Source organism: Apteryx rowi, unplaced genomic scaffold (genome assembly GCF_003343035.1).
Source record: "Apteryx rowi isolate R43461 unplaced genomic scaffold, aptRow1 scaffold_185, whole genome shotgun sequence".
NCBI classification, from domain to species: Eukaryota; Metazoa; Chordata; class Aves; order Apterygiformes; family Apterygidae; genus Apteryx; species Apteryx rowi.
Window position 1 is genome coordinate 984087 of NW_020448141.1, and position 23547 is coordinate 1007633.

Genomic DNA, 23547 nt, shown 5'->3' on the forward strand with positions numbered 1-23547 from the left:
TTTATGTGCCTTGTCAAAGAATATACTTTTGATGCTTAACAAAGAGTGTGTATTGTTGCTATTAATTTATAGTAGCTATAATTGTCTCTGTTATGTTAGTAGTGTGACTTGATAACAGAGGGAAAACAAAACACAGCAACATCAGATGACTTCTCAAATATGTGATAGGCATCAGAAGGGGAAGTACTGTATATAATTCCCACACAGAAAAATGTCGCAAACTACAATGTTTCTCTAGGGAACTCCTGGATACTTCGGGAGGACCAATAGCAGCTTCCTAGGAAGCCCTGCTGCCAGTGAGAGACGGAGGCAGTGCTGGGCAGGCGGCCGGAGAGCCTGCCCCTTTGGTGGGGCTGCCACTTCCTGTTCCCACTGCTCATGGAAGCAGCATCTCCTCTCTTTGAGATGTCTCAAATCCTTCCTGACTTGCAGCAAATTCCACTAGATGACTAATATATAGTCTAGAGGTTTTCACCTCTTTTCCCTGGATTTGATAGTGGACATAACAGTGTAGCTTTACAACCAATAAAGGAAAACAAAGAGAGCTACAGTACAGCACACAACAGCTACTAAATCTGATTTGCATGGTCTTGTCTCACTTTAGACTCCATTTAGCTTGTTTTGTCTCAGTGGATTTATAGAGATATCTGGGAAGAGAACAAGGCCCACAAAGCACAGGGCAGAGTAGGTCTGTGAAAGAAGAAGGCATTGTGAAAAAGCAGATGACTGGTATTGTAATTAATTCCAAAGGTAATCCTCAGGTTTCAGAGAGTTCATTTGCAATCTACTGATAAGGTTAGAATGAAATAAATATTTTCTACAACATCACAAGGATTTCCCCAAATGTAGATGGCCTAAATTCCACTCTAGTCCCCATGTCTAGTGTTCACTATTGCATGGCCAGAGTCTCCTGGCTGATGGGTGTTCTTCTTAAGCTATGGAAGTCATTGTCACCGGACGTTGTAGAGGTCGAAAGGGAGCTTAGGAAGCTGTCTGAAGAAAAAATCATGGAAGATCAGTCCAGCAGATGCCAAGAGGTGTGAACAACCTTCAGTTCAGGAAGTTCTTAAATTACAGACTGCCAGAAGCTGGAGGGCTTACTAAAAATAAGTATCAGTGTTAATTAAGTAATCAGTAAATCCTGCTTACTTTGTTCTTGTCTTCTTTCCCTAAACCTTCTTCTGCTGACCATTGTTGAAAACAGGATGCTGATCAACCTTTGGTCTTACATAGTACACCACACTTCTGTTCATATTTCTACATCACTGCTTTTGATGTATATTAATCTAACCCATGTTGCTTCATGAGGTGTATGGAGCCCTATATGTTGCAAGCATCTGGAGTGAGATAGAAGGTATGGAGGGAGGGGGAGAGAAGTTTGGTTTATCTTTCTGATATGACTTTTCTCCCTTTCTCTTTATGTGATTATGCAGTGTGCATTTAGAGTAACACTACTTTCATAAGACTTCTTACATTTCCCTTCTCTATTTAAATTCACAGAAGTGAATTTAAATCAAGTGATTTAAGTTTCTTAATGTTATGAATCCTTTGCTAATAGAGAACTGTGAATCTGAAGCAATTATTATTATTTCACTCTGAAATTTCCAATCTGGAAATTTCATGGAAGAGTAGATCTAGGAGACCTTTACTCAGGTCCATGCCTGCATCTCAGGGCACAAGTGTGGGTGCATTTTCCTTCCATAGAGCCCAACTTTTGCCCTCCCCTATATGAATGTCTCTGATGAAGGTGGGCAGCAGGCAACGCAGTGATGTCCCTACATAGGCCAAGGGAGCCGATGAGTTCTGAAGAACTCCAGACCACTTACCTTGCTGTTCCTTGTCAGTTGCTGGGCCCCACATGGGACTGTACAGCTTGGCAATGCCTCTTTCATGTGTCAGTGCTTAAAAAAACCATCTAATCTCTGGAGTGCAAAGGAAAGTATAGCTTGGTGTATGGACACTTAGAGCTGTCTTTTATAAGCAATCAAACATTGCTGCTTTTCACATTGCAAGGCTAAGTGGATTTCCTAAACCCCATTTGCAAAGGGAATCCAGGCGCTTTGCACATTAATTTATTTGTTTGAGTGAGACTTCCAGTAGAAAGCATGGCTGGAAAGCCAGACTACTGAAGAAAAATGAAATGAGCCAAGAAGAAAATGCTATGAGAAGAAAAGTTTGCATACCTGGCTTAGATGTCAGCTCTGAAAACTTCAGAAGCACCTAAATGGCAGACCTAACTGTACATTTATGGTTCCTGTCTCTAAGAGCCTAAATCCCATTAACTCTGAATGTAATTTAGGTACATAAGGCACCGTGGAAATGGGACTGTGCCTTCCAGGTTGTATGAGCTAGATGGATTTTTGGTTTGAGCCTGTACAGCCAGCCTTAGGGTACATTGTTAACTGTGTCATTGAATGGAGCAATGCATAAACTACCTTTAGAAATGAAGGACACAGTCCATAGATGGCGCAACTTTGTTAAACAATGCTGTGGGTCTAAAGGTTTTACATTCTTCAGGAACTGCTGTCGTTCAGTAATTTGTTCAAAGTGTACTAACAATTCATTTGTCTGTTTAGAAATCTTCTATGTGACACTTGCAGTAGTTTAAAGATATGAAGACCAAGTCAAATAAACAAGGAATGTGCTTTTTTATTATCTTAAGGTTGACAGGGTGTAGTAAACGCCTCCCTTCCCAGATGTTCCTTCCTGTCTTTCCCAAAAGGCAAACTCACCAGGAAAGAACTCATTGTACTGATTAGTCTTCAAGTAACAATAAAAAGTAATTTTCTTTTACTGATACTGTATGCAGAACACTGTCTGACCATTTACATGAAGAACACTTTTACCCATGTCTTTTTCCAGATGGTTTTGGTTATAGTTTTAAAAGAATATCGAAGGACCTTAGTATGTGAATAGATTATATATTTGTTTGTTTGTATAGAAGGGTTATAGATTCTACTCCTTAAATGAGCAACAGGTGCAGCTTGGAGGTAGAATTGTGCTTAAGATGTTAATTGATACAGAATATGTGAAGCTAAATGGATTTACTGATATAACTCCTGTTTAGGAAAAAAATACTTTTTTATCTAACAGCTGAAAAATCTAAGATCACTCCATTATTTATTTGTTTATTGTAGGGCTGACTAATGAAATAACAACAAAAAAAAAAACTCAGTTAAGCAGTGTTACTAAAATACTTCATAGAAGCTGTTGCTCTAGTGTCACAAATCTCCATTCTCATCTATTAGATCAAGTCTCTTAGACAGGCTAGTTCTCTGCATATACTGCAGGCAAGCACCCTCTGGGCATACTGTAGTGCTCAAGCCTTGTGTGTCCTGGGAAAAGTAATCTGACTTTGCACCTAGTCAAGAGATCTAAATGCAGAATGATAGTGCCTAGCTCCAGCTCCCATAAGGCATCATACAGCTGAAAGTGTAGAGGGCCAACTTTTTTATGGAAAATATATATGTATGGCTGAAAATATTGAAGCAATTGATTTTTTTTAATTTTCAAGCAAAAGATATGGCAGACAAAATGTGTGTGTTTTTTATCAGCTCTTGCTGGCTTACCTTAAATAAATACATTATCTGAGCTCATTAAGTTGTGCATTTGTTTAATCTATGCAGCCCTATCAGCTAACTGTTATTCTTCCCCCATTCTCTTTTCCTTTCCCCTATTCTTATAATTCTTTTTGATTGCATTCATCATAGCTTAGTTTAAATTAGTATATTCATTATTTGGAGAGAGAACAGGTCATCCTGTCTGTGCAATGAGGCCTCCAATATGAAATGCAGCAATGCTGCAATGCAAGCAAATAATAGTAGCAATAAACAAGGCTGTATGCAATTAAAGCTCTACAGTCCAAAGTAAATTAACCATAAATTAGTAAACATTTATGCAGCACTTTGAAAAAACAACCCAAATAAGCACAACAAATTAGCGTCTTCATTTTTTTTTACCTCTGAACATTTAACTCAGCTTTTACCCATGCTGGAAACATGTATATGTAAGAATGAATCAGAAACAGAACTTTATGGTACCATTCAAATTTTATTGGAGAGAGAAGTTAGCGTGACAAAGTGTGGTTTGATTGTAGAAATAATCTACCGGAAAAGATGGGAGGTTGTATAAGCCTTGCATTTTTGAACAGTCAGTTCCCGTAGCAGTGCAGCATAGCCTTATCGAGGGCAGAACAGGAGTGAATTGGCAGTACATTAGAAAGCATGATTAAAAGAGGGAAAGTTGAAACTACTCTCATGTCAGCTATTTTCCTCTACAGGATATTGAGCCATTCCTGTCCTAACCAGATACTGATTGCTTAAAACTTAGTCCAGAAGTACTTGTCAAAACCGTTTCCTTAGTTCATTTTGACATGTTGAGCTTTGAGTAGATTCTGAAAATTGTTTGGAATTTAGTGCTAGAGGTGTTGGCATGCTCTGGCTCATGGCTGTGGGAACAAGACCAGTCCTTCTGGAGAGAATGTGAAGTGTCTCCACTTTCCAGAAAAACTATTTAAACTTTATAACTGAGACTCCTGATCAGTTTCTGCAGAGTCTGAGAGGGCTGGAGGATGCTGCTAGGGGGTGCCAGAAGGTTTCTTGTGGCTAGGAAACTGGGGAGGGCTGGAAGTCTTGTCGCAAAGAGTCATATATGCCCTCTTCCTTCTCCTTTTGGTAGGCACGCAGCCTGCTGCAATTACTTTCAGATCATTCCGCAAAGTGAGAGCTGGTAAGCATTAGTTATTCAAGCAAGAAATGAGTGGAAAAAAACAGTAATATAACAGTAGAGTACTATGGGGAGAGCCATGTGATAGAGCAAGCAAGAGTAGAAATGGCAGCTCTTCTTTCCAGAAGATGCATAGGATCAGTTTCCTTCATCCTAGTGCCTCTCTTAATAGTCCTAAGGTCAAATATCCTCCAGCTATGACTTTTCCAGTGATAGGTATTAGCTTCAGTGTTACATCCAGCTTACCCGCTTTGTGCTGCAAATGCTGTCCTGTTCTTAGTAATGTTGGGTTGCCCACACAAATGGCTACGTGATTCATCTCAAGCGCAGGTGATTGTGAGGCAGAATGAAAACATTATAAATATCAGTAATATTAACAATGAATTGCTAAACATGCTTGTGGAAATGTCAGGCTAATATCTACCTATCTGTCCATGATCTCCAAAAGAGAGGAAAAGTCAGGGACAAAGAAAGATTAATCTGAAAGACGAATAAGGCTTTAGAAACGAGGCCAGAAGCCCGTTGTTCCTAGGTATGATAGGAGCGCAGTAGTAACTTCTGGTGTTTAAAGTAGCACTGGTATGTCAGGGCAGGGCAAGACAGGGAGATCAAGTTTTGACCACCTGCGCAGCAAAGTGCTGTAGGTGGAACACTGGTCCGAAGAATTTTGTGATTTTTTTTTATTTTCAGGCATAGTGAAGTTGCTGCAAAATGACCAATGGCTGAGCGGAATGGGTCCTTTAAGGCATTGTGCTGTATCAATTTAGGCCTGTCACGATGCGTATTATCCTTGAATGTAAAGTAAATCAGTCATTTTATAGCCATAGTTACAGCTTTTCTATCAAAATTAGTGTGTATTCCTCTGCTGTTGTTTTCTGAGTAAATGACTGACATAAATAACACCGAATCTTGAAATGAGTTGAAGCACAATTTCCTTTAGAGAAGAATACCTGTGACAATTGACTTCAAAATGATTTAAAGTATCTTGAGCAATGACACAAGTTTAGGGAACCATGGGTTTTAGTCCTGCTTCTAACATTAATTCACCTTTAGCCTGGATGGTTGGCTGGTTGCAGCTTCCGATTCTTGAGTACTTCAAGGTGTGATGTGGGCTCAATCTTTTTAAAGTATTGAGCTCCCCAGCTCCGAGTGGGTCCTTAAAAGCTGCAATGCTTGTACAAGTAAAGTCTAAATGGAATCCAGAAATGTCAGCAAGCAACTCAGAGATCATTTGGGAAACTGAGTTTTCATCACAGATCTACCAAGCATAGAATTCATATAGCAATGCTTCATAAAGCACCTGCGAGTGTAAAAATAAAAAGGGCATTATATGCCCTATGTGCAATTTTGATTTACTAGGATGACATTCACATAGTTACATAATGAATTTTTTATTCACTATTTTCTCAGACTTATGCTGATGATAATGTTTGACCTTTGGTGCAAGTAGGCGTGAATAAGAGGATAGTTACATTAATGGGTGTTGTATATTTTCAGAAACTGTTTTTTTTTTTCCTATCAAAATATGTTTTAATATGTGCTGCAGCATACCAGAAAACTGAAACTCATGAGCTCTACTTTTCCAAGAAAAAAAAACAAATCTTCTCTTTTCAAGTTTGGACTGTTAATAATGGAGTTTTATTTACCACATACTTAGAAGACTTTTTTGAAATAGTACTCTGATGATCAGGAAAAAAAACCTAAAGATTACCACACCTATTAATGTAATCATACTCTTATTCACTGCTACTTTTCCTAGGCATCCAGTAATATAACCAGTGCGAAGGTAGATGTATATTTCAGGCTATCATGTACAAAGCAAGGACAGTATATGAGCATCCGTGACAAATGAATACAATGTTCTTATGTTTACTAGAATTGATTGTTTATTTAACAATGACATGACTATTACTTTAAAATTTATCAAGTCTCACCTCAAGAGAGTCTTCTCTGGGTCTTCTGAGGACTGATTCTAATGGATGTTGTAAATCTGGATTTGAGAGGAAATGTATCAGTTATATATTAGAAAGACTGTGTTACTGTTTGCCCAAGGCTTAAAGGAAATGGCAGTATGTTTGGTCCTTTTCAAGGATTTTTTAGAACCCTCTGTATTGTCACTCTTCTATTTTTTTCTTTTTTAATACTGAGGATCTGATTTTTTTTTATGAAGTCAATTAGAGTTATGCAGTATCTTATTTTTATTTATTTTAGCTCAAAATATAGGATTAATAACAAAGCAACATTATGTCCTCTTTTGATTTGCTGTGCTTTACACCTCTCCACCCCACAGCAGTTTCAACTGTCACATTTGTTCATCCACATGACCATGTTTTCTCCTAGCCATTTTTAAAAGCAGCAGGAAAGCAGAATCCTACATTTTCTCAGTAGTTGTTTTTTACAGATTTACAATTATCTTTTTTTTAATTATTCTGTTCAAACATAAAACTAGGTACACAGGAGATTTGTAAAGGTCATTTCTTATTTTGGCACTAGAAAAGGCTCCAGTAAGATAGCAAATGTAGGAAATCTTTTGGTTAATTATGCTCTTTCGGTGGAAGTATAGCATGGCAACACACACCTGAATTCATTGCATTTGCTCATGAGATATATCGACTTGAGAAGAGAATCAGGACCCAGGTCTAGAATTAGCCTGTGAGTACCAGAGAGGGAAAATGTACAGGGGAATCGCAACGTTTTTCCTGTTGTCCCTGCAGTAAAACCCAGGGAGAATAGCCCTGCTGAGCTTCCCCTCATACAAATGGGATCTTAGGACTCAAATCAAACTCCCTCCTCAGCAATCGCAGCCAGCACTGCTCTTCCAGCTAATTAATGGCTTCCTTCCACCTGCGCAGCCGACACCGCTCTCGCTTCGGCAGCAAGCCCTCGGCAGTGCAGAAACGTGGCAGAGCGATGGGGGACGGCGAGCGCCAAAGGAAGCACCTCCCATGTCTGAAATGCGGGGGTTGAAGGGCAATGGCTCTTGGAGGGCAGCAACCAGCACTGCAGCTTCCAGAGCCTTTAGGAAGAATGAGAAGCTGAGGACTAGGGCTCTGGGCGAAGCATTTTTCAAGAGTGCTGAATAAACATGGGAACGTGTATTTAAAGAAATTACCCAGCTTAAGTAAACAACTGGGAAAACGTGTCAGGTAATTGGATTTTCATAATCACAAACTATGGCTTAATTTTAGGGTCAGGGAAGACCTGGAAATGACCTTGCTAATGATTAATAGACTTTAGTAACCTGGTGGCCCTCTGAGATGGACAGGTGGAGCTTCCTTTTGAAGGGTTTCAAACAAACATTACATTAATCATTTTTTTTATCATGGTCTCTATTAAAATCTGCTTCTATAAATGTATTATTAAAAATACTCCAGTGGATTCTCATCAATGGACTTGTTCCTATTACCCCATTGAAGTACGAGTACAAGTATGTACTAAGCCCCCCTCTGAGGTACTAGACAATACACAGACACAAGTGGTTTCCTGATTGAACTTATTCACATACCCAGTAATGAGGTGGCTGTCACAGCTGGTGAAACGTCAGGAGAGTTAGTCTCATGTTGACTTTAATGCAATGTTGTCACGAACATTTACAATTCCACAGATTCCTCACATAATGCTCATCCCCAGCAAGACACAACCTCAAGGGAATTTCAAGAGAGGTTATTCTGCTCACAAAGGAATAAATCAACCTTCTTTAATTGGGCCCAGGATATTTGCAAGGGGAAAAGAATATTAAAGTTATTTAGAGGGTAAAAAGGGGTTGTAAATATTCAGAAATAAGGGAAACACCGTGTATACAGCTCTTTCACCATAATTTGAAAAGGAAAGACCCCTGCATATATTCAGGATATATATGTTCAGAGAGATTCAAGAAAAATGAATTATTGGACTAGAAATGTCACTGATTCCACTGGTCTTATTGTGATTCCCTGATTTAAAACCTATCAGAGACAAGGGAAAGTTCCCAAAAATGTCAGTGGGCTTTGGATGAGATTGTACCTACTTGTTGCTCAATGGCCAACCTTCTGCAGTCTGACCAGTAAGGAGAGAAAAGGCAGACTCACTGGCCTAACTTTCCATTCAGGTAGTAAAACAAAAGAGAATTGCATTCTGCTCTTGCTTTCTACTCTTCTATAGAGAGGAAGTGCAGAATTTAACTGTTAGAGGCACATATAAAATGCAAGGAGTCCAGAGCAGAATCTGAGACTTTAAGCTTGTTATAGTAGGGCATACAAAAACATGGTGGGTCAGGGCCCTTCCTGATCTTTCATGACAAGGCCGTAGGCAAAATGTCCTGTTTTTTGCCTTATTCCCCAGTGTGGTCTTCAGTGCAACAAGTATCTGTTTAATGTTAATCTTAGCAATAGTTAATAATGCTAAGCAATAGTTAGTATTGCTAATGTAAGCATTATAAAATCTTTTTATTAAATATTACTTTTTCAAAAGTACTTTTTTTAGATGCCATTTTTATGGAAAAATTAGCTTTAGATCTATTGTCTATTGTATGTCTTCTAATAGACTTTCTATCCTTAGATAGAAAGACCACTATCCTTAGAAAATTAATTATTGTCTGGTCTGTATTCAGTTTTTATTCACTGTGTAGCTTTAAATGTGTTAAATAGGTAGTTAAGAAAATATTTCTTCTTTCCAGAGTAAGTTATTTGATTCTCAACACCAGTATTCATCAATAATCCCCATAAATGGAAAAAGCTGTAAACTCAAAGTTATAATTAGATCAGGTATATTTTTTGTTGTTGTTAGAAAGGAAATAGACCTTTTGCCAAGACTGTCAGATATAACAATGTAAAAGCCAAAGAAAATATTAACAATTTCACTGTACTTTGTTACTAAACAATGAGAATACTTTTCCTCTGTAATAGCAAATCTCAGTAGGGTCTTCCAGAAGTATGGCTGGATCTAAACTGTTACCCATTTCTCAACCAAGGTCTGGCAGTTTTAAAAAGGCTCATTGCACACCTTATCTGATCTGTAGATTTCTGGATTGTTTTCGAGATTTGTTTTGTGATATAAACCCTTAGCTAGACTCAGAGCCACCTGCTTAAGGGACTGCCTTTTTCCATGGAATAATTTGCTACAGTCATGATCAGGAGAGGTGTCTGGGTGGGAGGGCTGTTATAAGAAAGGGGTCTGACAGGATGTTTTCCTTGAGAAGTCGCATGGTGTAGTGGGACTCACTTCCTCCACAGACAGGCGTAGTCTCAAGGGATGCTGGCTGGGGCCGTTATTCGGGAACTTCTCATAGGGTCTGGCAGAGAGCTGCCTGCCTCAGCCAGCTCGCGGCATGCCTACCGCCCAGTCTCCCATGGCTCTAAATTTGAGTATGAGCACTCTTACTGCTGAGCGGGACTTCATTATGGTGAAGGGTATGCAGCAAGCCCCAGTGCAGTACTCGTAGCCTGTGTATACGTGAGTTACTAGTCATTTCCTACTCCAGACGACACTTCTGCCTACCCCCTAACAAAATTAGGTTTTGCAAAAGAGTTTCTAAGAGTAGCAGAACCATACACCACCTACTTCACTCTGCCAACAGAAATTGTCCCTGTCTTCAAGCAAGGTCCCAGGGGGACTCTTCTTCTGCTACAAGGGCCTTCTTTTCCTCCCCAAACATGGCAATCCAATCTACCGCAGCAGGCAGCCAGCTGGCTGCGGTCACCTCAGCTCTGTTTTGCCTCCACCACCTGTTCTGCTGTCTCTGACTCACTGTTACCATCTGCGGGTCTGGATAGCGAACCTCTTGCAATCACCCACCCATCATCTAAATTGAAATACACTTATGTACAGTAACGCGTAGTCTGAGATTCACCGATTCCATCAGATGGTCTCTTTTCTTGGTGATTGTTGTTCTGTGTTTTGCTAAGTGACAGGTGGGTGACTGAAGTCATTTCTATTCAGGCAAACTGACGTGATAGAAATTTAAAACAAAGTTACTGAAGGATACTGAAGTTGGCATGTGTATAGGAGGGAGGAAAGTGCACCAAAGCTGCTTCTTGCAGTAGTGAAAAGAAAAACAAAGCAAAGTTTTGTGCTGTGGGTATGATTGCTACCAAAGAAGAAAGCAATAAACCCTAACAGCACTTTTTCTGGTTGGAGAAGATTAGAAAACAGAACAGCAACACCAGCACCGAGTAAAAAGAGTCACAGTGCCTGAAAAGACAAATAATTTGTACAAACAATGTGTGTGTGCAAATATCTATGGCCCACCCATGAATAATGACAGAGCAGTAAAAGTATTAGCAAAAGCAACATTTGTTACAGACTAGAGGAAAGCATTCTCCCAATATTAATAGCAGGTGCCTGACAGGTACTATTTGGTGATGTTTGTATGATATTTCTAATAGTGCGTAGTAACGTATATTACTGCTGAAGGGACAGTTGTACCTTACCTGTACATCCCAGTGTCCTGAGTGCTGTGCAGTCACACTAATCCACGGGGAGCTCTCCTACACAGGGAGAAAATATAAGAAATGTACCAAACCATGTAGAATTCTGGAAGGAAAAATGGAGTCACTGGATAAGGGATTAACCAGTAAATGTTTAAACACTGTCATAGGTATTTTTAAAAAGAGCAAGGTGTAGAGTTGCATTCTGAACTGGTAGGACAACTATCAGGAGATACTTCAAGCAGAGGTTTTATGTTGTGGTTGTATATGTGTGAGCATGGTACAGCAGCTCAGAGCTTGAACTCCACAATAAACAAATATTTAAGGAGTGACAATAATGTGTGAAGGAAGAAATGAAACTTGCATTGTCATATCTCTTTTTGTGCATAGTTGCTTGGTAAATGTTGGAGATGTGTTTATGCGGAGCAGAGCATCTGTAGCCCAATTCAGAGATACCTAGCTAACTCATCTAATAGTCTTCATAGAAGACTAGAATTCTGATTAATAAATACAAAAACTTTGACTGATGCATACAAATGTGTGTTTAGTCATTACAACTCACCAGAGTATGGACTGATCATAATCTATATGCCTGAAGTTAAGGGTTCAGTAGATAATATTTGACTGATGCATAACAAAACAAAAAAAAGACAGTTTTCTTGCGTGTTGTTTGGAGAAAGTGATAAAAAGGGTAGTGCTCATTCCAAAGACAAAATATGCTTTATTTATATTTTGACGGCTCAAAGGTGCTATTGAATCAAACTTTGTTTTCCTGTAGAAATGTGAAATGTTGATCAATTTGAATGTCCTGTGAGAGATGTTTCTTATTTCTGAACAACCCCATCTAAGTCTGTGAGCATTCCTTCTCCTTGTATGCAACCCATTTATTGTGGTTTATTGTTCCTCCTTCACCTAAGCTGAGACAGTGTCCACTGTCTTGTTAGCCACCATATTTGCGCTGCCTTTCCACTTACTTCGGCTGATTTTATCACTTTTTCCCCTCCATGCTGTAAATTTAATGATCTTTTTTATTTGAGTAGATTCTTCAAGATGTAGCCAGCATACTGTGAATTTGAATTCCAGGTTGTTTTCTATATCACTTAGAAATGCATTCCCCTTAGTATCTGTGAAACATTTCTTTCTTACTGACATTCACATTTGACATCCATAAAGATTAATAGGATATAGGGAGCAATTTATACTTTTAAGAATAATTCAAGTAGTTCCTCCCTAGCACAGTATTCTTGTAGAGTCAATTATTAGATTCAAGAGCTAGAATGATCTGTAAAATCTTGGTTTCCTAACCACCCAGTGCTTCCAGCGAAACCAGTCTTGAAGTCTTTGTACACCCAAATCTTCTGATGACTACATAGAAAATCAGGGTGCATTAATAACTCAGAATCAGATGCATATGTATGGCACTTATAATAAGACAGATCAGATAGGGAGCTGATATAACTGTTATATTATTTTTTTACTGCAGACGAGGATCCAATGTCTCTCTGACTTTGGACATGAGTAGTTTGGGGAGTGTTGAACCTTTTGTCGCTGTGCCGACTCCACGAGAAAAAGTAGCAATGGAATATCTACAGTCAGCTGGCCGGGTCCTGACAAGACAGCAGCTCCAAGAGACAGTTGCATGTTCGCATTTACTTCAAACAGAATTCATGGTGAGTTTAACAATAAGCTTTAAATGAAGATTTTGACATAACTGGCACAACAGAAACTGTGGAAAAAAAAAATTGGGTGACACTTTAGTATCAAGGTACAAATCATATCTGAAGGGCAGATTAGATTGTTCCAAGGTGGTGTTTTATGTTTAGAAACTTGCACTCAAGTCAGATAAATATGTCAGTTATATCAATAGATAATACAGATTCCTCTTGGTTTCAAGTTCCATTCGTAGATGGGAGAAGCATTGTGTTAGAGCTACAGTACAAACAACCAGGACTGTAATTTGTGATTTCAAAAATGGGCCTGGTGTAGAGTTGCATTCTGATCTGGTGGGGCGACTGTGACAGATTCAGAGAGATCATTAAGGCTGTGATGATGGAAAACACAATAATAATGGAAGATTTTGCTTATTCCTATGTAAACATCACACGTTTGTAATGCAAAGACTAAATTGTTAGTCACTATAAATGACTGTTTTTTGGAGCAGCAAGTTAGTTAACACACAAAAAGAGAAGCAGCTCTGATTCAGTCCTGATTAATCTGCAGCACAGGGTTCAACATGTCTTTATCAAACACGCTATAACAGTGAGCCTAATGTACCCAAGAGCAAAAAAGCCCCAAAGTCTCTTACAAATATATTTAATTTAAAAAAGAGTAAGAATATAAAATGAAGTCAATAGTCAGGACGAATCTACTCAGAGGAGCCAAAAGGGGAAAAAAATGCGCAGGCTTTGGCATGGAAATTATTTAAACACTCTATTGAACACTCAGGGAAAACACATAAGATTATCAATCCTTACTGTAAGAAGATCTGAAAAAGACAGGTGTTGTGAAACAGCCAGATAAATGAGGCTGTTAGAAAAACGAAGACATTGTTTGCGAGGGAAATAGAACGGAGCATAAACTCAAGCCAGTTGAATGCGAAGGCTGAATAAGCAGGCCAAAAAAGATTTTGAAGTCAAAAAAAAAAAAAATCATAGCTCCGTTTTTAAACGGATCAAAAGGCAGGAAGCTTACCAAAGATTTCAAGGATCAATAGAAGATCAAAGAGGTAGAAGAGAGATTTGGAGAAGGTAAAGCAATAAGAGAGGTGAATGCATTATTTACATCTCTGTTTACCAGGGAAAGTCTTATGGAAATTCCCGTTCCTGTGCCAGTAATAGATTCAAGCAGATCACTGGAAGATCTGTCTATTGAAGTGTCAATAGAAGAGATTCTAGAACAAATCAATGAAATGAATAAAAGCAATCACAACAATAAGTTGCTGTTCGCCCAGGAGTCCTAAAGGAACTCACCTATGAAATTACTGATGTGTTAACTGGGCATGTGTAAGCTATCATTTGGCTCTCATTACCAGAGGAATCAGAGGGCCAGAGATGATAACAGTTTTTAAGAAGGGTACCAGAAGAGATCCAAAGAACCGCAGACCTATAAGTCTGTTGTCCATATCAGAGATATTGGTAGGAACTGTAATGAAGAAAGAAGCCATTAGTCATGTGAACAAATGCAATATAGTGGGGAATAATCAATATAGTGTTTGTAGGATATGAATAAATGGTTGCTTCTCAGAATAAAAGGAGGTTATCAGTGGAGTCTCAGAGGCATCTATTTTGGAGCTGATACTGACCAAGATGCTCATAAGTCATCTGGAAAAGGGAATAAATAGTAAGGTGACAAAGTCTGGTGGTGATACTGAATTACAAGGGTAGTAAAATTAAAAATGGACTTCAAAGAAGTTGTAGGAGGATTTTGTGATAGTGATCAGGCAGATGAAATTCAGTGCTGATAAACGCAAGGTAATACAAATGGGGAAGCTAACTTTGCATACTTTGATGGGTCCTGAAATACAATGTTAAGAATCACTGGAAAACAAATAGAGAATAAAATAGAAAATGTCTTTATAACAGTGTAAAAATCCATACTGTATTCACATCTGCATGCTGCTCTAATCTCTCCCTCTCAAAACACATACAGAAGTATGACAAATGTAATTAAAAGCTAGGGCAGCTTCTATATCAGGAGTTATTTAATAGACTAAGACTCTTCTGCCTAGAAAAGAGACTGTGAAAGGCTCTAACAGAAGCCTGTGAAATCCTGAATAGCAAGGAGAAGGTGAATATAGTGTGACTATTCATTGGTTTTCATGCCTGAAGAACAGTGTCAGTGAAATATCAGGTGGCCAATTCAAAACAACAAAAAAGCATGTCCTGTTCTAAGTTCCCTTAGATGACTTGCTACCAGCTCTCAGAGGATACCAGATTATATGAACCTCACATAGCCTATTACACATCCCAACCTTAGCCTGACTTCCTGCAGTCTTATTTAACTTTTACAATCCATCAGCAAACCAAACTAAACAGGCAAAGCCTTGTAAGGCTGGTTTAATAGCACAAATTTAATAAATAGAGCCACACAGAAATGTGTGTCCTAACAGGGCATGTAGGAGCAAGAAGACATATACAACCCCCTTGAGCATACTAGAGATATAACAAAGATATACAAGTAATTCATTTTGTATTAAACATGCCAGAACACATGATTCCATGGGGTTTTATTTTGTTTCCAATTTGCACTTGTAGGTGAGCGAAACAGATGATGAGAGCCATCTTACTCTAAAAATAATTTTCATTATGAATAATTGCATCCCTCTGAAACAGACCTTTTATCATCTTTAAAGGCACAGAGTTAAAAGTAATTTGCTTGAGAAAAATAAATCCCTTGGTTATTTTACCAACAATTGGTCAGACCATGTACATGGAAAGAATTTTAAATATCCAACATACTTTTTTCACCATTTATGCCATCCATTTTCTGTCTTTCTGTTGCTTGGGCAGGAAGGCTACAAGAAATAGTTTCTTCATGTGTAAAGCCCCCTCATTAGGAGACAGTTTGTAGAGAGAACTTGGCACCTGGGTAGAATCCCAGTGACTTGTATCCTCTCACAAGCTTTCATTCAGGGCTTTGGGGCCATAGATACTTATATTTTATTGGTCCCTCAGGGGAGCACTACATTACTTGGTTTGGCCATTCACTGTTTCCACAGAATTTTATTGAAAAGATCATGACTTTTCTATTACATTTTTAAACCTTTTTTTTTTTATATATGCTTTAAGATGAAGACATTGAATGCTATCTGTTTAATATCTTCTTTGCTACAGATGATAGCTTCAGTAGGAACTTTAAGCATGCAAAGAACACAAAGTATAACCCTTACTCATTCTGCTAATTCAGCTTGTTTTAACTAGCTGTGAAAATACAATACGACACTCTTCTTGTGACTAGAATTTATTTCCCATGAAAACCTTCCAAGTATGCAAAAAATAGAGAAATGTTCTAAGTTTTCAATGGAAGATTAAAACACGTCCAGTTTCAGGTTATTTTTAGTTTTTTAATTGTAAAAACTGCTAAGTTACTATCAAAATATTTTTCCATAATAGTTATTAACACAAGAGAGCTGTTTTAAGGTTTTTTTAATGCTGACAAAAATCCGGATAGTTTTACTTGGGAGAATATACCTGTTTGGCAATGACGAAGAAAGATGAATTGCCCAGGATATACTTATTTGGAAGCCTGAGCTACTCATATTCAAAAGATAGAATGTCTGAAGTTGGTGATAGAACAAAAAACCTCATGTGCCTGAAATATTGGAATGACAGAAAATACAGTCCTGCATGGAAAATTGCCAGACTGTTAAATCTGTAAAATTTGGTTCTAATCAAAACAAAGGGATGGGGATACTGAGCATTTGCCTGAATTTTCCTAAATTTTGCCACATTTTCTTGAATGTCTTCAGGGACCCAAATCCTGTCTTTGAGTGTATGAACAGTTGTAGCATTTTAAAGACTGATGTGAGCCAGAATAGCTGTTATTGAAGAGTATCTGTCACCCAGATAGATGAACAACTGTGAAGCCACCTAGATCATGAACAAAGGCATATATGCATATGCATGTATAGTTGAATGCATGCAACTGAGCACATGAATGTGTGCAGATTATACATTATCTGTAATTATTTAATTATATGTAATAGGTATATATGTCTCTTTAATAAAACAAATTGATATATATTCCCTATATATGTACAGATTCTGTATATATGTATGCTAATTTCCACACTTCCTTGCTATTTGCAAGCTCCTGGGTTTATTTTCCCCACATGTTAACAGGTATGTTATCCTCTGATAAAAATATCCTGAATTTTGTTCCAGAATCTTCTCTCGCATTTTGTAGACAGCTTTAGAATAAGTGCTCTGTGTGTGTATGGCTGTGATCCACTGTGTATTGTCAGATTTGTGTCTGTGCCCTTGTCCCCACAAGCACTTACTACTGGGAGGAGTCCCACTGACTAGAAAGTATTTACAGGATGCAAGCGATTAATATTATTAATTGACTTTGTTGGTGGAGAGAAATGACTTTCTGTTTTCAGCTCTGTGGTATTTCTCCATCTGTCAGTAAATGACCAGCTTAAGCACTATTCTAAAATTTCAGCAGGCTTTGATGGGGAGGCAACTAGAGAGCTAGAAAAGCCTCCCTGACCACAGTGGCTCTTGTTGTGTAGACAGAGGACTTTTTCTCACACCTCTTTTTCCAGACTCCATAGACCACAGACATAGATCACATTGAACAAGGGTTTAACGTATTGTTCTTTCTCAGTTAGTATACAGTTCAGCAATGAAACCTTTTCAGGAACGATACACCTGTGATGTTTATACTAAGTCAGAGCTGAATCAGGGAATCTCTAGCTCACTGGCAAGGACGCAGGCCCAACTGAAGGTGCTTACAACCCATACCAGAGCCAGTTAGGGCAGTTCAGGCCCCAAAGGGCTAAGGAGAAGAGTCTCCCGGAGGTCACCACTGGAAGGGGTAAAAGTCAGAGGTGAATATGTAAGAGCAGTGGGGAGCTCATTTTATACATAAGATAAATAGGCAGTTCTGTGGAGAAGGATGAGACATCAAAAGCAGGATAGAGGGGAGGAAGATGGCTTGACCTGAAGGAAAGGGATAACATTTATGCAGAAGTGGAGCCTTTAAGCAAGAAGATCCTGCCCTTGACACAGGAGCCATATAAATGGCATTACAGGGAACTGAAAAGGGAACTTGCATGAAGTACCAGCACAGGAAGCAGTATTTTAGCAGTACTGCATTCACTGGCCTGAAAAGAGAGGCAGCAAAGAAGAGATTGGGGAAGTAGAGTGAGGGAGAGAGGAAGAATAAAGAAGGTCCACTGAACATCTGGGCATCAGTCTAGAGAAAACAGAGAAATAAAAAACACAGAAGTTGCAACCTCATGTACTATGTACTGTTTAGAAACCAAGTCAGGAAGCAGAAAGAAGTCAAAGCAATTCATAGTGACTGTTCTACATTTTACTTAGCTTTGCCTTCTCCTCAACCAGAAAAATAGAAGGGCAGCTGCCTCTGCTTTGTGGACCTGTGTAAAGATCTGCTGTTGCATGCATCCTAGGTAATTAGGGGCCATGTGCTGTTCCTCTCAGAAGAGCCTGCACCAGCCAGTAATGCTGCCTCCTGAGCAGGCCCAGAGCTTGGATCTGAAGGGTTGTGGCCATGCATGTGATCTGTGCCAAAGACCTGGGGAGCATTCTGGGCCTGTGGAGGTACAATTCGACCAATTTTGGTGGAAAATGCTGAAGAGTATTTTCCAGTGGTGCAAATCAAAGGAGATTTGCACTAAATAGTGTAAGAACATACCTTTTGTGCTCTTCATGTTCCTGTGTATCTATGAAGCAATTATGTAATAGGCCACTGTCTCTTTGGGTAAATGTCCCAGACCAGGAATGAAGTTTTCCAGTCTGTAGTAATAACTGTGTTCTTAAATAGAAATATTAATTTATTGAAGATCAAATTCCAGTTTACACTAGAATAATTTAAATAGGACTGGGCAAAAATTTTTGGTCAAAAGTGAAGATTTGAGTCGACTGAAGCATTTTCTATATTTTTGTTTGCCAGATAATTTTGATTGGTAAAATGTCCCCCAGAATAAGGGGGAAAATACTACGTTTCATTTTGTCATTTATCGAAGTTTTTTTTTTAATTCAACTTTAAGAACACTAACAACATTTCTGAACATCAAAGTCAGAATGATTCTTATCCCATTAGACCAAGTGAAACATTTTGTCCAATCATAAATTGGAGGATTTTATCTTTCATCTGATAAGCAATTTGAAAAACAGTAATTTTAAGTTTATCTGGATTTTATCATTTGTATGTTTTTGGAACTTCAAGCAAACTGTGATATTAGTTATCTGCATATCTGCAGATTTAAAGAATACAACATGGTTCAGTGGATAGAAGATCAAAATCAAGAGAAATAACTTCATTTTTTTATTACACCTTTGAGTCACTGCATGAAATGAAGCAAGACACTTCATTCTAATAGTTTCTGTAGAAAGCAGATAAGATCTTTAACCGATATTGTTAAGGGCTTTGCACAAAATTAAAATGTATATGCTTGCCATATATTAATATTTAGGTTTTTTGAGAGTTCCTGCTCCAAATATGTAAAATCTTGCTCTTTTCTGCTACAATATTGCACTTTTCAACTCCACTTTTCTAGAACTATTGTATATTTTAACCTGTCTCCTAATCCTATAAAAACGTTGCTTTTAATAATTCATCAGAAGTGTTCCTTGGAAGTCACCCCTTCAATGTGCAGCTCCTGTGTTTATTAAAGGAAGGGTGTTGACAGGCTTGAGGTGGGAACGACTTTTTTTCTTAATAACTTTGATGTCAAAAGACAGTTGTGTAACAGCAGATGGCCTTCTGGTGATAATTTCCTGCATGGCTCCTTTGGAAACACCAATCTGATCTAATTTATTTTTTATAGGAAATACCAATGAATTTTGTGGATCCCAAAGAAATCGACATCCCAAGTCATGGAACTAAAAACCGCTATAAAACAATTTTGCCAAGTAAGTGACTGAACCCATGGTTTTCTACTATAAAATTTAGTCCTGCTCTGTGAATATATTGCTGATGTACATTTATAGAAAATCTACCTGTCTTTATCTTTAAGCATTCTGTAGCTATTCATAAATATATTTGCAATCTATGTAGCAAGAAAACAAAAGAACAATGTTGTAGGACTTGCAAATGCAGAGCGCTCACTGGATGCCTTAGTCAGTAGGTGCACACCTTGGCCACATCTCAACTACATACTGAAATGTAGCCTGGGTGCATGCTGGTTTTATCTAGAAGAAAACTCAGGTAAATGGGTAGTGAGAGATCTGCCATGCCTAGCAGTAGCCGCCCCAGTTTGGAGGATGAGAGGACCAAGCCTGTGGGCTGCATCACTGCCCACACCACCTTGCAGTGTATACCCAAACACTGAATTCTCTCTGGTTGGGTCAAGCTGTTTGGAATCCTATCTAGCACTGAGTGGCCCAGATTAAAAGAACCAGTGCATCCTATCCTTTTTGTAGTGGATTTCCAACTTCATACTTTTTTTTCTTCCCCATGCTCTGCATGGCTTTGTTGAAATCTCTACATTAGTAAGAAAACCGCTTTTACACAATATTGTCTCATAGTTGCTGTAAGCTTGCTTCTGCTTCATTATATTGCTTCTGTATTTTCATTGGCCCAAATTATTTATTTCCTGTCTTAGTAAGAATTGCTTCACTATAATTAGAGGTGATTGATTGAAAACTTCTCAGTGGAATAGTTTTCCTTGAAAATACAGGCTTCTCTGAAATGGAAATATTTTTATAACATTTACTGGGAGATAATGAGATATTCTGCTTCTCATTTATTATTTCATTCTGTGTAAAGTTTCAAAATAGATTGTAGAAATATTAATATTGCATTAAATATATAAATGAATAGTTGTGTTTTTATAATATTTTGACATTATCAAAGTAGAAAAGTTCAGGCATTTAAAATGTTGTAGGAGAGTACCACAGAAAAATTTAAACACATCTTTTTGTTTAAGTTTGGAATGAAGAATACCTTTAAATTGTCAGCATATCCCATCAACTACAAATTTGTTTTCTGATCATCTCTATAATGTCCTTGTAGTCCAATGTTATATGCTAATCATGCAAATTCATATACTTTAAATGACAAGATTTCTGTCTGTAAGCCTGAATGCATTGTAATTTGATCACATCATACAAAAACCTTGCAGTCAAATTAATGAAAAATGATGGCCTTCAGCAGCTAGATTAGTCTCAGAAACATGATACATAGCTGGGAAAGAAATTCACTGTGTGAAACGCTCACTTCCCTTCAATCAACAGTAAAATTCCCATTGACTTCAAGGTTATTTCATCTATTGCAAGGAATAGGCTGTGTGCAGTGAGTGCAATAAATGGATATTTAAGGGAATTAAATAAATGAAAGTAAGTGTATGCAAGTTATACACCAAGTAATCAGAAAATTAAATGACCCTTAGAATTTGGCCCAGTGTCAACAGGATGTATACAGAGGGTGAAATCCTGACCCTGCTGACGAAAGCAGGAGTTTGCCATCAGCTACAGCGGAGCCAGGATATCACCCAAGCCTCCCTCCTTTTGACAGGCCTGATTTTGGGAATGACCTCTCCTTTCAGATAATTTCTAGTGTTAGAGCTCCCCCCGCTACGGCAAGATACGCCTTGTAAATGCAATGCATCCTATTTTCCTGCAGCATGTGTTTTGAATTGGGTCACGGCGGTTGGACTGTAGTTGATGTTGATGAGTTTTGAGAGTCTGAATGCCTTTGTATTTTCACTTGCAGTTAGCTGGGATGTGCCGTTAACTCCGAGGCACATTTTCAGTCAAAGCACACAGTCGGTGTACACCACAGCTACTCACCGACAGACACTGTAACCATCATTGACAGAAACGGAGAGGTCTGTCATGTGTTAGCACCAAGCTTTTTCAAAGCAGATATTTTCAGGGATTGAAGGACATGCTCATAATAAATACTCACACACCCCACACCCAGTCCAAAAGGGTTTGGAAATGATTTGAATGATTAAACAGAACAGCTTTCCTGGTTTCCTGCTCAGATGATATCAACCCACTGCTTAGTACGCCTGTGTCAGCTTTTCCATTCCCAGTGCTGGGTGCGTCTTTTGAATCAGGGCACCTGTGGTGACAAGTGACGTTTGAATTGATGGATTATCTCCTAAAAATCCCCTAGCCTGCCAGCTCCACCCTCTGCACTGTGGAGGATGTTCTCGTTTTCTGAGAGATAAGTCTGACATAGATAATTCTGTGACAGGGTGGATGAGGGCAGGTGAGTGTTAATAGATACTGCTCAGTCAGACACATTCATGTGAAATAAAGTGAATGCCTAATGAAAGTTAGTTCTATATGGACAACTATGAATTACAGGAAATACTACATTTCTATGAAAGATGTTCCAGTTGCAGTGTAAAATAGCCAACACTCATATACAAATGCTAGGATGCCTCTGTCAACTTTCTAAGTATTAGTTGGTTTATAATAATATGCTAATACAGCTAACAAGACCAGCCTTTTTCAGTGTGGGATCAGAGGCAAGATGCTAAACTGTTCCTTAAAATATGTTTCGCCATCCCTCCTCTCTGAGATGCCATCTACTGGACCCATTTAATCCCTCTCCATATCTTTGGCTACATTCCCTCCGCCATCCTCTTACAGCATTTCTTTCCTCCTTGGACCAGGTTCGCAGTCCTACACTCATAGTTCCCCAGTCTCCCTCCACAACTATATCCTTGCAGTAGAGCACCAGCCCCAATGCTCCGTATTCATCCTCTTATTTCACACCTTCACCTTTCCAAAATCAAGTCTTTGCCTGCTGTCTCCTGTAGCCCCTACTACATGTTCCCATAGCAGGACCTCAGCTTTAAAGCCATGTATTTTTTCCCCTCCTATGTCACTTTTCCACCTCAAACCAGAAGCAGAATTCCTGTGCTGCTTCAGAGCATATGTGGGATCTTGCTTACAAAGGAGCAAGTGGCCTAACATAAAAGCCAACCTTTCTATGGGTATCTTCATGTGTGTAACATGTCCAAGGTAACCTGATGTCATTTCTTACCTCTTTCTAAAAAGTACCCTCAGGGCAAAAGCCTACATGAAAGCGGTCACTGCAGAAGAGCAGATTCACAGTAAAACAAAGGTGGAAAGCACTTGGCAGGTCAGGCCCACAAATCCACAAGCTATTGTTTAAATTGTTTGTGCTAAAACTGGCTCTCCATTTAAAGACAAGGGGAAATTTAAATCTAAATCATATGAACAAAGTACTTCCCTGTGCAGGCTTCTAGACAGATGCTGGGAAACAGTTCTCTTGATGTTGAGAATTTTCAAGCTCCCTTGTAGTACAGTCCTGACTTTGAACTTTATCATATTTGCTCCAGTCCTACTCCCTAATGAAGACAGTAGGATCACCAGCAGGCTTACAAAGACTAAAGAAAATCATCATATTTACAAAGCAGAAGGAGATAAAATGTTTAGTCTTAACAGAATTCAACATGGATTCATCAAAGAATTTTTTGTATTTCCCTGTGAGTTGATAAAATGTATCCTAGTTGAAGTCAACAGTATCATAAGTACTATAATATTTGTAAAAGTCCAATATTATAATATTTAATCTGTGTTAGACTGCACTGCTAAAAATACAAATGGATATTAGGCAAACATTATTCCTAGTAGGTAAGAAAGATATCCTTTGCATGAATAAAACTTTATTTTCTAATGCTGAAGCACATTTTAAAATGTAGAAACACTCAACATCGTAAAGCTGTTAGGTTTTCCATTGGGAAGCCTTG

General features: G+C 38.5%; 1 protein-coding gene across 1 annotated transcript in view; it reads left to right on the forward strand.

Annotated features, from left to right (window-relative positions):
* PTPRR (protein tyrosine phosphatase, receptor type R) overlaps positions 1 to 23547 on the forward strand; it is a 146087-nt gene that overhangs the window by 99418 nt on the left and 23122 nt on the right. Inside the window, exons 6-7 of the mRNA XM_026061775.1 lie at positions 12613 to 12799; positions 19645 to 19729. Coding sequence (XP_025917560.1) covers positions 12613 to 12799; positions 19645 to 19729 — 272 coding nt within the window. The remainder of the gene's footprint in view (positions 1 to 12612; positions 12800 to 19644; positions 19730 to 23547) is intronic.